Source organism: Macrosteles quadrilineatus, unplaced genomic scaffold, assembly GCF_028750875.1.
Source record: "Macrosteles quadrilineatus isolate MER2022 unplaced genomic scaffold, UCM_ALF_1.0 Scaffold_17__1_contigs__length_3442018, whole genome shotgun sequence".
NCBI lineage: Eukaryota > Metazoa > Arthropoda > Insecta > Hemiptera > Cicadellidae > Macrosteles > Macrosteles quadrilineatus.
This window is the reverse complement of record NW_026542610.1, coordinates 1,786,265-1,802,009: the sequence shown is the minus strand read 5'-3', so window position 1 is coordinate 1,802,009 and position 15,745 is coordinate 1,786,265. Positions and strand designations below refer to the sequence as shown.

The 15,745-nt window shown below is 37.0% G+C and overlaps 1 protein-coding gene and 1 non-coding gene across 2 annotated transcripts in view; both read right to left on the bottom strand.

Moving 5' to 3' along the window:
* Positions 1–10,984, bottom strand: part of LOC129005217 (spliceosome-associated protein CWC27 homolog) — a 29,547-nt gene extending 18,563 nt beyond the window's left edge. Inside the window, exons 1-4 of the mRNA XM_054434050.1 lie at positions 10,857–10,984; positions 9,077–9,286; positions 8,144–8,344; positions 6,574–6,713 (exon numbers count right to left, since the gene is read on the bottom strand). Of these exons, the coding sequence (XP_054290025.1) occupies positions 6,574–6,713; positions 8,144–8,344; positions 9,077–9,286; positions 10,857–10,898 (593 nt within the window). The 5' untranslated portion in view covers positions 10,899–10,984. The remainder of the gene's footprint in view (positions 1–6,573; positions 6,714–8,143; positions 8,345–9,076; positions 9,287–10,856) is intronic.
* A 3,103-nt stretch (positions 10,985–14,087) lies between these two features.
* LOC129005235 (U6 spliceosomal RNA) lies at positions 14,088–14,194 on the bottom strand. Its single transcript, XR_008491803.1, has one exon. It is a non-coding gene; the product is annotated as a U6 spliceosomal RNA (small nuclear RNA).
* Between the last annotated feature and the right edge of the window lie 1,551 nt (positions 14,195–15,745).

Here is a 15,745-nt window from a genome sequence, read left to right as displayed (position 1 = left end):
ATCTTTTGGTCTCCAGCATCTCAGAGAAGACTGGCAAGATAGAGATAGGTCTATAATTTGTCGTGTAAGAGGGATCAGCCTTCTTGAATATGAGGATAGTCCTAGCTATCTTTAGGCTGTCAGGAAAGATTCCCTTAGTCAAGCAGAGGTTAACAAGTTTAGTCGGTGGCATGATTATCCATCAACTGTGCCCTTACGAATAGAGCATGACAGACCATTGATATCCCAACTTTCGGAGTCCCTAAAACCTTTCACTAATCCCAGGATATGGTTTTCACCCACTCAGTCCAACTTGTTAGTGTATTGATTTCCTGAGCGATAAATGGGTTTTCTGTACTCGTTGACCAGCTTCCATGCCGCTATGCAAGTGTTGAGAGCGGCAGCTATCTTATTAACATTGCTGAATTTTTCGCTTCCTTAACTCTAGAACTATAAACAATTTTTATTCTCTTGTAAAACAAGAAATAGCATAGCCTAGTTAAGAAACTATATCACTTTTAACATTCTTAAATTTTAATTATTATGATCACAGTTTTGGGGGCTTACTAATTGAATCCATACAATAAATCAATACTGGTATAGTTAGGATTTTCAATTTTCAAATTCGCTCTTTGAAGCTAGCTAAAATACCCCCACTTCACTGCGGGCGATATTGAATTTAAGTGCGGAGGTAAATGTACCAAATTCTGGGGTAGCTAACAGTTAAATGAAAGAGTGGTTGGTTCAAAAGGCTTTTAATTTGTGCAGTTTCAGATTACAATGGGGTTGAGATTACTTTGCAGCAATTATTACAGAACGTTTTTATAAACAATGTTTTCAGCTTTGTTGTCTGGTGTGTATGTGTACAAATCTCTGCTGCACGATACACGTGAGCATGCCGCGTACAGTTGGCCATAAGAAAAATATTGATTTTCTAGATGTACAGTAAGTAAATAAAAGAAACGTCTTGTAACACTTAAAATAACAAATACAATGCTAATCAAGAAGTTTTCTAGATGTAAACCGGCTACTTAAAGAGTTTGGTCTTGTGCTTTATTTATTATCATGGCAGAGGTAATCTTCATTGGAAATTGAAGCCGTTTAAATGTAAACGCTAAGTCTGTTGGAATGATTGGAATTCTTGGTATGAAAACTATATAGCTTTTTGCACAAGCCTGGGCTTCAATAACGTTTTGTTTAAACGAAGTAACGATAAGTCGGACACCATTGCAGAGTCGTGGAGGTTCCAAGTTACTCAGTAGCATTACAGGTTCCCCACTTTGAATTCAATTTTGTGAGGAGGGACATCTGGAAACTCCAAGGTGTTGAGAAACTATACTAGATTTTGAACGGCTGCATCCTCTTCTAACACAGTGTCAATAGACAGATACTCTGATGTGCCACCTGGAATTGCTGTAACTATCTTGCTGTTGATTGTATTACCAGTGTAATTTTTGGGAGCAAGTACAGCTCTTTCACACAACCATTCACTGGACAAATGATTCTCAGCAACTGATGGTAACTAATGAACTTTAAGTATTAGTTTCTCCGATGAATCAACCATGTTGGCATAGTTTAGAGGAAATGAGATTCTTTGTTGGCTATCAACAGGTATCTGTCAATTTCCGATGTTTAATAAATTGGAAAAAAAACAATTCAGCATCGTGTTCGTTTTGAAGAATCTCTCTCATGTTCTGCATCAAATTATTTTCCTCAACGTAACTCCACAAAGCAGACTTTTTAATGCAGGTACTTATTTCGTCTGCAGGTGCTCCTCGAGGAATTACTGGAAGGGTTTGCCTGAAATCTACAGCCAATAAAACAACCAACCCTCCCATTAAGTCCTAACGGTTTATGGCAGCTTTAAGTGTCAAATCGAGAACTTCTAGTGCACGTTTGTGTGACATGGTGCACTCATCCCATACCAAAAGTTTGCAGCATCTAAGAGCTTTCCCCCACGATCAGAATTTTCCTTATATTACAGGTAACAGCATCACCAGAATTCAACTTGAGAGGTGGTTTGAAAGCTGCTGTACGACCGCCTTCTAGAAGCGTTGACGCAATTCCAGATGACGCAACAGCAAGAGCAATTTGGTCTTTTCTTCTTACGCCTGCCAACAGCAAATTTGTTAGAAAAGTCTTACCAGTACCACCTGGTGCATCCAAGAAAACTATGGTTCCTTTTTGCTGAGCAATTCTGTTTGCAACAAAACAGAACACATCAAGTTGTTCCGGTGAAAGTTCCGGTAAATTTCCTAAAACATGGTTCTGTAGGTCAGTAGTATTGTATGGCATCTCTTTGAGAACTTCTGTATTGACATTGACCTCTTGTTGAGGTGTGGGAAGGCCAAATGAACTCAAATCTCTACCACACATAGTTGAAACTAGAGATGCAATTGCCAGTAACGCATCATTGTAAACTACCTCATTATAAAGTGTACCTGGAACTTCTGTATTGACATTGACCTCTAGTTGAGGTGTGGGAAGGCCAAATGAACTCAAATCTCTACCACACATCGTCGAAACCAGACATATAATTGCCAGTAACACTTCATTGTAAACTACCTCATTATAGAGTGTACCTGGAACTTCTCAATGAAAACACACCAATATGTCTTCAGCCATGTCGTCTTTAAGGGTTTTTCAAAGTTGTAAGGGGTTTGACAGCCCACAGGTGCTCGCCAGGATCACGTTGATGTGGCTCACGTTGACTCACGTTGATACATTGTGGAGAGCGAGTCAGAACAGCATCACGTATTGTGGATTCACAGCAGTCATCACGATCGAGCAAAGAATGGACTTCACACACTTCTCTATATGGATTGTATGTATGGCTTTCAACAGTTCTTGAGTCATCAAAGCAAGTAGGACCACATACACTTTGAAGTACGGTAGCATACGTAAACAGTAGCACTCGAAGTTAACGGCCGTGGTACTCGTCCTAGCGCTTCTGAATACTTTAAATCAGGCTGATTCTCCACTGGAAAGCCAATACCGCAACGCTGGAACTCTTTTCGTGAAGCGTTCCAGGTGTTGTAGTGGGGTACTTCATTGCAAAAAAGGGTCCTAGCAAATTCATCATTAGTACACAGCTAAAAAAATGCAGTAAATTTAGTATCTCTTGGGTTTTGTAAAACGTAATGTAGGCTGTTGTCGTTGAAGTAAACCCTCTGGAAGTTCTCAAAGTGAACACTCGGATAAGTAACAGTGGGATTTCATGAACTAGAAACCCAAAGATACACCATTCTGCCTCATTACAACTCAAGTAACGTCCTGATTGGTAAAGAGTTACCTCATCTCTGGTGCAGCTTCCCTCAACAGCTTGGTCGCTTCCCTTGTTTACATATTTGCATATGTATTTTATGCTCTTCACTGAACTGCAGTACTCCATGTTAATATGGGCGTTGAAAATTTTTGTCAAAACTGGGTTGTATGGTACAATCCAACAGTTGTCAATATCCACAGATCCTCATCCTGATACATTTATTTGAGAATAATGTCCACCGTAATTTGTTGATCACTTTCTGTACAAAGGGTACCCATTATAGCTATATCTCAGTCATAATCTATCTGGGATATATCTTTGTACACTTTCCATCACTATTTGACCAAGATCATTAGAGCATACTGTTTCATTGTTGGTATTTCAATTCTAGCACACATGTCTACAATAAACCGACTAAACCGTTATCTGTAGTGAATGATTGGGTTGAAGTGGTTTTGACAAACCATTATGACACATAAAACTGTATTGCAGTCGCTTTTTAGTTGTAGGATGCTTGGTTGTGGGATTACTCTGTTGAATGTTGAAATGGTAGCTTTCCTGATCACTCTAAAATATGGAAGGTATTGCAAAACATCATAGAAGCAATGAGTTTCAGATACTCTAACCAAAAGTGTCATCTCTTTGGCACAGCACAATATCTCGTGAGTGAAACTTATTGCCAACAATGACCACTGCCACTTCATCAACAGTCGAAGCGTCGAATCATCACTCATGCTCCCCAGCTGGACAGCAGTCAGCACGCATAATGGCTTTTAAAACCATCTGACGGCCACTGATCTAATGCGGTTTTAAAGGACGCAATTAAAACATTGTTGCCATAAAAAATGCGTTGAAGGCTTTGTACTATGTTTTAGGATGTTGTCACAGCACCTTATAGCCTCAGCTTGTCGACCACCAATGAAGAATATTTGTAGGAAGCCATGAGGCTGATCGGGTTGTGGGAGTAATAAGCCAATTCTATGTTATATTTGCCCCTGCACAGTGAACGTTGTGGGATAGTCATGTTATACAACTTGGCCAAAAGTACCAAATGAGGTCATTTGGAAGCATGAGTTATATTTCCAAATTTAGTATAAAAACACCTGGATTCTGCTGTTTCTCCAACGACAAGGGTCTTTAGTGGCTCAATTGGCTCAGCAGGTAAAGTAAGCCTTACTTTTCCATTTGAACAACACATCCCTATTAGCTCCCATTTTACTGTATCACAATATCTACATGTTTGGCTCATTCTGCCTATAAAAAAAAAACTGTGATTGATATAATCAATGAACAGATCATATCGAAAAGCTATACCATTAAATGGGTTCCACATCATACTCATGAAGTCTTATCTCCGTCGTTGTCTTTCCTGTATAATAGCAGGGGTTTCCTCTTGTACTTGTGCAGCTCTTTGTAAAGCCATTCTGTTACTGTTGGCCACCACCCCAGCCTGATGCTGTTCATCAGACATTTAAGCGGCTCTTTGTGATGCAATTCAACTATTGGTACTCTTCAGGTGTTTCAGCAGTTCTATGTGACGCAGTTCTACTTGTGTTGGCTGGTACTAGAATGTTACGTTCATCAGATGTCTCTGAGGTTCTATGTGAGGTGTGCCTGCAGCTAAAAGCCTAACGTGGCGTTCATTGGGGGTTTCAGATTCTCTATGGGAGGCATGGCTGATCGAATCAGCTAAAAGCCCGGCCTGGTGTTCCTCTGCAGTCTCTGAAGCTCGAGTATGGCTCGTTGCCCTAGCTCTAACTGATTTTTATGACAAATTACTTTACCTAGAAGCCAAGGAGTTGCACAGGCCGGTTATTAAAAAGTTCATTAAACGCCGAATAGTCACCAAGGGTATCGACGATTTGTGGGCTGCAGATTTACTAATAATGAAGCAGTACGCTAGGGAGAACAAGTGGTACAAGTACATTTTAAATGTCATAGATACATTTAGCAAATTCGTTTGGTCCGAACCTTTAAAGAAAAAAGACGGGGCAGAGTTGACAACAGCTTTCGAGAAGATTATAAAAAGAGCAAACAGTGATGGTCATAAAGCACCAAAGCTTTTACATACCGACAAAGGTACAGAGTTTAAAAATAAACCGTTCAACAACATGTTGAGGAAGCATAATATCAAACTATACCATACAGAGAGTGAAGAGAAGTCCGCAATAATCGAAAGATATCATAGGACATTGAATGAGAAACTTAAAGTCAAATTCCAAGTCCGACAATCCCACAAGTGGTACGATATACTACAAGAAGTCACAAACGAGTATAACCAACATGATTATCACCACACTATTAAAATGAGACCAATAGAGGTCAACAAAGATAACGAGGCTGATCTATTAAAAATGTACATTGAGCGCGAACACAAAATTCGTAAAAACAGCAAGTTCGATCTCGGTGATAGAGTTCGTATCACAACGAAAAAAGACGTGTTTGCAAATAAATATAAACAAAACTGGACTTCGGAGATATTTACAATAGCACGAATTCTAAACACCAGACCGGTTACTTATAGGATTGCCGATCAAAATGGTGAGGAAATTATAGGCGGATTCTATGAAAAAGAACTGCAGAAGACTGCTCTCTGAGTGTCCGGACTTTGAGGACCGTACCCCATTCTAGGACTGTACCCCGTTCTAGGACTGTACCCCGTTCTAGGGCTGTACCCTATTCTAGGGCTGTACCCTATTTCAGGGCTGTACCCTGTTCTAGGGTGTACCCTGTTCTAGGGTGTACCCTGTTCTAGGGTGTACCCTGTTCTAGGGTGTACCCTATTTCAGGGCTCTCATCCTCATCCTGCGCTCGAACAGACCTTTACATAACTACTAATGACAGTGTGTGTTATGGTGGTACTAAACCAACTGTTGAATGTAGGAGGGAAATAGCGCCCTCTCAATGAGTAATTGCAGATATTTTTTATTTTATAATTTTAACTAATGTGAGATTAAAAAATTGTCGATTTAAAAGGATTTAAGTTAAGGATGAAAGGGTTTTACTTCATACTTATAAATTGCAATGCCCAAGCAACCAAATAAAAAATAAAACCTTTTTAACATAATAGAAACTCATTTTTACCTGCATCCAGCAAAAAATAAATAAAAGCACAAACATAATTAATTTATTTCATGATGGGCTTTGACCAATAACCTCTTTTTATGATTGTATGTGACGGGCTAGATCAACTAAACAACAATTTAACAATGTAAACAATATTAATACTGTAAACACCAGTTAGGCTAACAAAGGTTGTTCTACAGTGGATGGTGCAAACCAGTCTAAAATGAATTTAAACACAGTTGTTGAAAAATAAAGTTACTTACTTAACTCCAGATACTTTGGTTTTCTTATCCTGTTTTTCATCCTTTTCCTTCTTTTTGGTTACTCTTGGAACAATGTCAGGGAAAGGATTATTTAAAACTTCAGTTCCATTAATTTTTGGCGGATACAACGGTCTGTCATCCTAAAAAAATGTACACTGTACACTAAGGTCAATGTCAGTATATATTTATCATTAGTGGTATAGCGTATATCTGAGAATGCATAAGTTTACCATAAGGTAATACACTAGTACACCAAATAAACGCACTCCAACTATCCAAATTGGTAGTAGATTATCCGAACCGCTTACAGAAAGAATTTCAAAAACTTAAAACAACAGTAATAAGAATCAATGTTAAAGGAAGCAGAAACCGTGCTGGCGGCAAAATCCAAAATCTCCCACGGTCGTGTAGACATCATCATTGTCCTCCACCGTCATGGAAACATCGACATTGTGTTTTGGGATCATGACAAAATCAGGCACGTCTTTCGTAATCTTGAAGTCATCATCATCATTTCATGCGGTCACAGAAACATCATCATCCTCCGTGATTGCAGCAAAATGGTAAATACATGCCACCGTTGTGCACACAACTTAACAGTCTCCCGTGGTCACATAAAAACCGTAAAAGTTTTCCCTGTTTGTGGCGAGATCTTGAAAATCTTCCGCAGTCTTGTAGGTTAAAAAGTATTTAAGTGTAGACATCATTTTTGTCTCTCACAGTCACAGTAAATTGTCCTCTGCGATTGCAGCGAAAGTGTGAATTTTCACACACGTGTTCTGCGATTGTAATAGTAAAAACTCACCTCCATTCTCAGTCTATTTTCTTCAAATTACATCAAATTTTTGTAAAAATCCAAATGTAAAATTTTTGTACCGGTACTATCCAAATTATAGTTGGAGTTCCAAGTAAGGTGCATTTTTTGAGAGGCTAGATATTATAATCCTAGGCTACTAATATTATGAGTGAGAAAGTTTGGATGGATGTTTGTGACAAGTAAACACAAAAAATACTAAACCGACAGGGTTGAAATTCGGTATGATGTTAGCTCAAATTCTTGTATAACATATACACATATTCTTATCTCAAAAACCCTTTCGGGCTTTGCCCCAGTGGCTCTGGAGTTTCCCATGTTAACCTCATGAGTATTCATATTTAAATGATCTAAAGAATTTTGTCAGCTGTTTCAACTGCACAAGTTGGTTCTATGATATTAAATAGCGTTAAAAAGTATAAGGTTTACCAACAGGGTGCAGCACTATTATTTTTTTGAATTTATGACATCAGCTAATTTGAACCAACTAGCAACAAAAAGGTCTGGTACACGATGAGAACTTTACTTTTTTCTATGGTTTAGGTGCAGTGGTAGAACATAATGGCTATGGTAGATGCTATACTATAGCACAAGTTACCATATAAATTAAAAGAACCAAATTTTCTTAAACCGTATCCTCTCCCATAACTGCAATAAGCATTTTATACTTATATGTCAACCCCGTACAAAGGACGGTTACTCTGCTAGTGTTTAATAAATCTGACTAATTAAATACTAAAATACCTAACTGTATACCTGATCCACCATCGTGTCTTCCAGTTTAATCATGTTGTATACTGTTTCTCCTGTAACCTTTGCAAAAATGGTGTGTTTGTTCTGCAAGTCTGGTGTTGGTGCCAGGGTGAAGAAGAATTGCGAACCGTTATCATCCTTCCCAGCGTTTGCCATGGCGACCAGACCTCGTCTGTTGAACCGCAGCCGAGAATGGATCTCATCCTGAATGTGGCAAAAGGAGATTTAGCCAGGGACAGTTTTATAGCAGTTAGTAAAAAATAAAACATATGTAGGCCTACATAGACTAATCAATTTATAGATTTCAGGATTATTTTTATAGTAGGATTACCTGAATAAGGAAGAGTCGATTCTGGCACTAGAAACAGAAACTGTAGGCTATACACACAATAATAACTTATTTCACTGTTACTGGTTAGCATGTTCAAACAAAAAGGATTTGATCTAGAAGAAAAAGTCAGGTCGAACCAAACTAAGAATACTTACCGGTAGGCTATTACTTTTATAATCTAATGTTTTTATTTTGAGAGTTTTTACGCCAATGAGATTTTGAAGGTTTTTTGAAAGAACGGTCCAAAAATAATAAAAGTTCAATGTCCAATGTTGGGTATCAATTGAGTATATTGTTATTGGGTAGCCTATCCTATTGGGTATCAAACATTCATAGGCCTACTACTAAAAAAGGCCTAAAAAAAGCTCCTAATTAACTCCTGTCCTTTGTCAACTCTACTAGCCTACAGAGCAGCTGTTAGTAAGTATCAAATACAGTTTGTTGTGTTTCAGCGTCGAAAACTGTTTTGATGTCCAGTGTGTTGCCTACAGAAAATATTTAAAACCAAACAAAAAAAACCTGGAGTTTAAGTACAATTTAGGCTAGTGAGTCTCACGATGGTAGACTCGTTAGAACATAACTTGGAGAACTTAAAAGTTACTTACCTTAAAAGGTTCTCCATAGATGGATTCACCCCCAGTTCCAGTGCCTGTGGGATCTCCCCCTTGAACAATGAAACCTTTGACCACACGGTGAAATATAGTGCCATCGTAGTAGCCCTCTAAGCAAAGCTGGATAAAGTTGCGACAAGCCTTGGGCGCTTCCTTTGACCACAGTTCGATGTCAATATCTCCGACGGAAGTTTTCAATAAAACCTATAAACAGCATGGCATAAGTTCTTTCAAATTAAAAGAATGGTGTTGTAAATCATTAGATATGAAGTAACTTACAGTAGAAACTTGATAGTTTCACACTCCCTATAGATTAGTTCAACGCAGCCAGTGATGACATAAAATGTCGGCAGTGGCCAATGACAGATTCGCCAACATGTTGGGTTGTGTCGGGTTAACTATCTTGGCTCAGACAGGTAAGTAACTCCCAGAGGGGATGTGAAAACCAAATGTCAAAAAGTGTAACTAACTAGTCTACGAAGGTTTACAATTGCAAATTTAATGATTTTGGCCTAATGCCTAAACTAAAAAACTGGAACTTAACATTACCGTATAAATTATCTTTACTTTATTAAAAACTATGCCTTAAGTGTGCACGCTTGTTTTTTTTACGCTGGAGCGTTTGGTCGTGGTTGTTTGTGTACATCAAATAAATTACGACCAAATAAGTAAAAGAAAATTAGTTTAATAAGAGAGTTACATTTTTGTGTACATTCCTGTAGAAAAACCAAAACCAGACTAACTTATAATGCGTTGCTATGACAACGTCATCAGCTGACGCTACAAGCGCGTGCGGGGGTATAGTGGACCCCCAAATAAAATAGCTATAAAAAAGGATTTTTTTTATTTCTTATTTTTTTTATTTTTATGTTTTATAGGCCTATTAGGCTATATTTTTTTATACTTTCAACATTAGATATCTATATTCATTTTCTCATATTGTTATGCAAATTTTATGATAATACCATATCCTTTAATTGATTTGAAACTAATAGTTTGAACCCCTAATGTTTTCATTATGAAATGTAATAATGGTGTTAAAGAGGGGGAAATTGTATTTAAACAAGGGTACAGTTTCTTAACTGGGCTATGCTAATATCGATTGAAACAATCGAATTGAAAATATTGAATAATAATTGATAGGCCTATTTTTAAATATATTTATTATAAAATTAAACTATCTTAACCTAACCTAACCAACCAAACTTGCTGATGGTGAAAAATCGCATGAAGGTTTACTAATCAAATCGATAGTTTCAATCGATATAAGCATAGCCCAGTTAAGAAACTGTATCCAAGAGTAACAACGCTGTGGCCAGATGATAACTTAGCATATGCTATTTTAGGCAGCTACTATTATGCTCATCAGGGTTGCCCTCATACTTGTAAAATTATTGCATAGTTAACATAAGTTATGTGGGGCTATGTCATACCCCCGCAGGCACGTTTAAGGGTTAAATTGCTAACATTTTAGCCTAGACTTCTATATCTGTTGGCACAAACAACCGAATGAAAATATCGATCGATATATCGATTATTTGATACATCATTTTTTTAGGGCCTAGTTAGGTTAGTTATCTTATAATAATATAACCAGATATGGAAGTCACCCACATTTTATAGCCTGACAATGGGCCTACGTCTAGGATTTATCTTTCACATTTACTAAGTGTGTAAGTTACCCTAAAGTAATTCACCAATTCAAAGCATTTTTCTACAACAGTAAGTTAGTATTAGTGGTAATAGGCCTAGGCCTAAGTTAGTTCTAAGTTACCTTCCCACTGGTTGGAGGTTCTTGGATATAAATGTTACTCATCGTAAATGTCTGTTCCTATGTAAAAATGCTACCAATTCTGTATTATATGCTACAATACATTCAAAATATTGTCTATTGTCCGCCCGTTCCCGTTGTGTTATTTTTAAATTTTAGGTTATGTTGTTGTTGTTGTAAGTAAGCCACCTAAAACAAAAACAAATCTGAACCGAACACTAACACACTGAACAGACAGACGAAGAGACGAACAGTTGAGTGTTTTTTCGTATATTGATATAGATTGATTCATGGAGCTTAAAAACTAGCTAATAATAATTTTCTTTTATTAATCTATCCTAGTACTATATGCATACTACTATATGCATACTACTATATGCAGTATATGCAGTACTATATGCATAAAAAATAATTATTTTTTATAGGGTGAGGAGGGAAAATGCTTTTACGCACACAGGTAGCCTAGCCAGCCTGTTAGTGTGAGACTCCTGAATTTATCAGACTACTCACTAAATAACCACCTCTGCTATGTTGGACACAGACCTGGAATTGTTTGTCACATTACTTCAAGTCAGGCCAACATGTGACCTAAGCCCACAGGGCTCGCACCGTTTCTGGCATTATTTTTTTATGACCTACACCGCATCCCGGTCGAGGTCGAGCTTCTTGGACCGACTGAGGGAAGAAACCATTTTAGTGGCCTTGTCCGCCGTACGGGTGATCTGGTCTCGCCAGCTGAGCTTGCTGTCCACCATGACCCCAAGGTACTTTGCGGCACGAGTTGGTTTGGAATTCAACGTTCCCCGCCATCAACGGCACGATGGTGTCAATCCTCTTTTTAGTCAGAATCACAATCTCAGTTTTGCTCAGAGCGAGCGAGAGACCATGTTCTGCCATCCATGCGTTAATGGTGCGCATGACTCTATTTAGTTTCAGCTGGGCAAGCTCAATGCTACGTGCAGCTATTAAAGCCGCAACGTCATCTGCATACCCAACTAGGACAGTTTCCTCAGGCATCTCGGATCCCAAGAGGCTGTCGTAGGCGACGTTCCAGAGGTCCGGGCCCAGTATGGATCCTTGAGCAGTACCAGAAGTTACATCCATCGTCCTGGAGCCTTCTGTAGTGTCATAAATGATGAGGCGGTACCGGAGGTAGTCCTCTATCATGCGCATGGTATACCGTGACGTGGAAAGTGTTCTCCAGAGCAAAGCGTTTCGCAAATCAAGTGTTACAAGCAGCACAACCCGACGAGAATAGTTGTTAAACTCCTCAGCTCTCATTACGGCTCGCTTTAAAATGAAAAATAATGCTATGATTAAATAAACAAATAATAAAATGTAACGTTCTTATTTATAAATTAGAAATCTTTTGGAATTTCAAAATAACTATAGATTTTTCCAAATACTTCACTAACTTGCTTCATTAATATGCCATGAATCATCGGTGATGTGATACGGATGATAATACAAAGGTATGGTGGCGAAACTTAAGATGTTTGTATGTATCAATGACTTTGTGGTTATACACAATTATCTAATTTAATAATATTAAGGGTAAACTTAACTTAGTCACTTTCACTTATGAGTGAAAGTCTTGAAGATTTTTGATTTTTTTAGACAGTTTTATTTTCAATCTGTTTTACATTAAACGTAAATATGATGACATTTATAAAAATAAAATGAGTTAGTTTGTTAAAACGGTTTTATATAGCTTATTTCGAGTTCGAGTAACTTTTTTCCCATGGTGATTACAGCTAATCAAGCAACGAAGTTACTGATGTAAACTCAATTGAGCTGGCCTGGGAGTGTTTCGGCAGTCTTTATACAAGGCCTTTGGCGTGCTAAAAGGGCCAATAATTTTTCCTACAGTTACCTAACAATGTACATGTTCTCTCACTGATTTGAGAAAGCAAAGTGGCCAATTCGCTCATCAGTGAGACAATGTTAACATTGTCTCACTCGGACTCTAATTACATTGTCTCACTCACTCCAGATTTGCAACGTGAAGGCACGAAATAGTGAGCACGTAACATGCAGACAAGGTCGTATGCGCGCGAAATACGTTGGCAGCACTGGCTGTAAATCAGCTGGTCAGCTGTTCGTTGTACCTCAGAGTAATAAAACAAACAAAAATTTTTGTTTTATTACTCTGAGGTTGTACTGTTGTATCATTAAATGTAATATTAAAAGTTCACTTCTGTGTAAAAATATGTCACGTTTCTTTACCAATTTATTTTGGTAACTGTAGGAAAAATATAATGTGCAACTCGAGTGCAAAGTGCAATTGCTCACTAGTTGCACAAATAACTATAATCTAAAGCTATTAAAACTATTGGTACAGTCTATTAAACGGCCACCTGCAACTCAGTTAAAGGCGGTCGTTCTATTAATCACGTAGAGTTGCGTTACCAGGTTCAAATAGGTATTATTAGAATTACCATTTACTATACATACCGTAATTATGGTGGTAGTTTAGTAATATTGATCATGGTTTAAGATTTGACACCCATTTTTTTAACATAAAACTAATTAAACTTTGTACCTTATACTGTAGTTTAATTTGTTTAACTTAACAGGGTTTTCTAGATTAATATACAATTTGTAATGATTTATTATTGCCCATGATAATGCAATTAAAAAAAACCCCAATCATAAATGGTGTTAAAAATGGGGGTAATAGCTATTTACCTTACAAGTGTAGTAAGAGCGTTTATACATCACGCAGGTGAATGTTGTGAAAATTCATAATTAATTTACCTAAGTGATGTAAACACGCTCTTGCGTAACGTGTAATGTACAAGATTTTACCTGACCCGACAATATACAGGAGGTTACGAACCATATTTTTCATTAACCATTTCACTCATCTTCTAACAGTAACGTTCACTTACAAACAAAAGCTAGGTTAGGAAGATTCTTCAAAACATAACAATAAAATTCAAGCGCACAGCTGATTTCTAGCGTTGAACGTCGTTGGCTCCATAGAGGTATATTTTTTAAGTTAAGCACTCAATGTTATTTAAATGGGTTTCATTACCTCACCGAGTGAGTTTTTTCAACTTTACATCACTCGAGAAGTAAAGAAGTTGTATACATTACGCTTGGGATAGGGAAGTTTAACATGGCGGGTTAGGTAAATATACAAATAAATAATTACAACGTTCTTATTTAATTATAGTGTTACATATTAGTAATATTTGTCTTTAATTACCGTTCCTAATATAAGAAACTTCAAAAAATGTGGAACGCTTCACGATTTTGCGTGTCATCCTTGCGCAGGGGCCATGCTAATCTTCTCTGTATCGTTCCAATTTTAGTATATGTACTGCCGAAGCAAGTACGGAGGGCGTTGACAACTGGCATGTATATATCCGACCACAACTTGCTCAGATATCGACGAATGGGTTGCACTTTTAGTACACATTTTTAAGTACCGGTATTAGTTTGTATTTTTATGTACTTTATTTTAATTATTTCATTAACTTTAAGTTTATTTTATCATTCTGTGGCGTTGAATGTTTGTTAAAGTCCATATTAAAGTCAACAACATGTTTTAAAAAGTATTAGTTCGCGTTAATGAAGCTCAGTTCGAGATGAAGCTACGCTCTAGCGGCGCAAGCCTTTACTACTAGCTATACTGCTAAGCACAGTACCGTATTCGCAACGATATAAAGTAGTTTCTGTGATTAAACTTACTCGTTAGTTGGTATATGTTATTATTTTGGCTATATGCCATGATAGTTTAAATTTCTACGCCCCAGTAGTAAAATTTATGGTATAGTGAATGATATTAAACATATTTTAAATCACTCTCTAGAGCCTACTCGATATCAGGAAATAATCATTAACTAGTACATTATGATGTATCAGTTAGTCTTAGACAAAATGTTTCTTTCGTGCGTTTAAATATAGACAAAAAACTAATTTACAGAAAACACATAAGTACTTTCAGTGAATAGTATTATGGTATATACTCGACGACTTCAAGGAACTTAGGTACCGTATTTATGTAAATCTCCTTTAATTATTTTATTGGATAAAAGTTCAATTAAACAATTTTGAATTCGCTTTGTATGTAGGTTTGCTATTTCACTAGGCCTAATAATTATTTTGAGTAAGCCTTATTGAAGCAAAAACTCATTTAACTTTCATCAGAAATTGATTGGGAACATTAAGACAGTTTTCACGACAAATTCTCTATATTTTTTTATGACAACTACAGAGTGTTAGTGTTATTGTTCACAGCTAATTTAACTATGGATGTCTTATACACTTTTTTGAAAGACTTGGTCAAAGTTGTTAAACTTCTTACCACTAAACTTAGATTTTTTCTCATTACCTGACTCCTTTGGTAACTCTTTTACAACCTTCAATCTCTTTGAGTAACAACAGAAGGGTCTATTTCCGTTGGATGTCATGTCATGAAAACATCTGTTTGTTGTACAAGAAACAAATAACACGCCACTGCAGAAAGGGTTGGGCGAGGCTTACTAACTGCTGTCTGGTTTTCTTTAAGTAATTTTCAATCCAAGTAGATTTAAAGTTCCAATTCCACGAGTGGAATGCATTAATTACATAATCATTGTTTGTAAATATCGTAACGTAAACGCACAGGTGAGGACTTAAAAGCTACTGTAGAATAATCGGAATATTTTTTGCGTTTAATTGTGAAACATATTTCATGTAAAGTACAGTTACATTACGGTTCATTATATATTTGGTAGATTGCAAAACTATCGTCTTCTTCAATAATAAATCGGTTGCCTTAAAAGGTGCAACACATTCTCCGTGTGTTTAAATACTTGTGGAAATACGTATTTCACATTTGTATCGCAATAAACATGTTTTATATTCATTTTGAAATCATCAGAAACATAAAAGTTAGTTTAAAT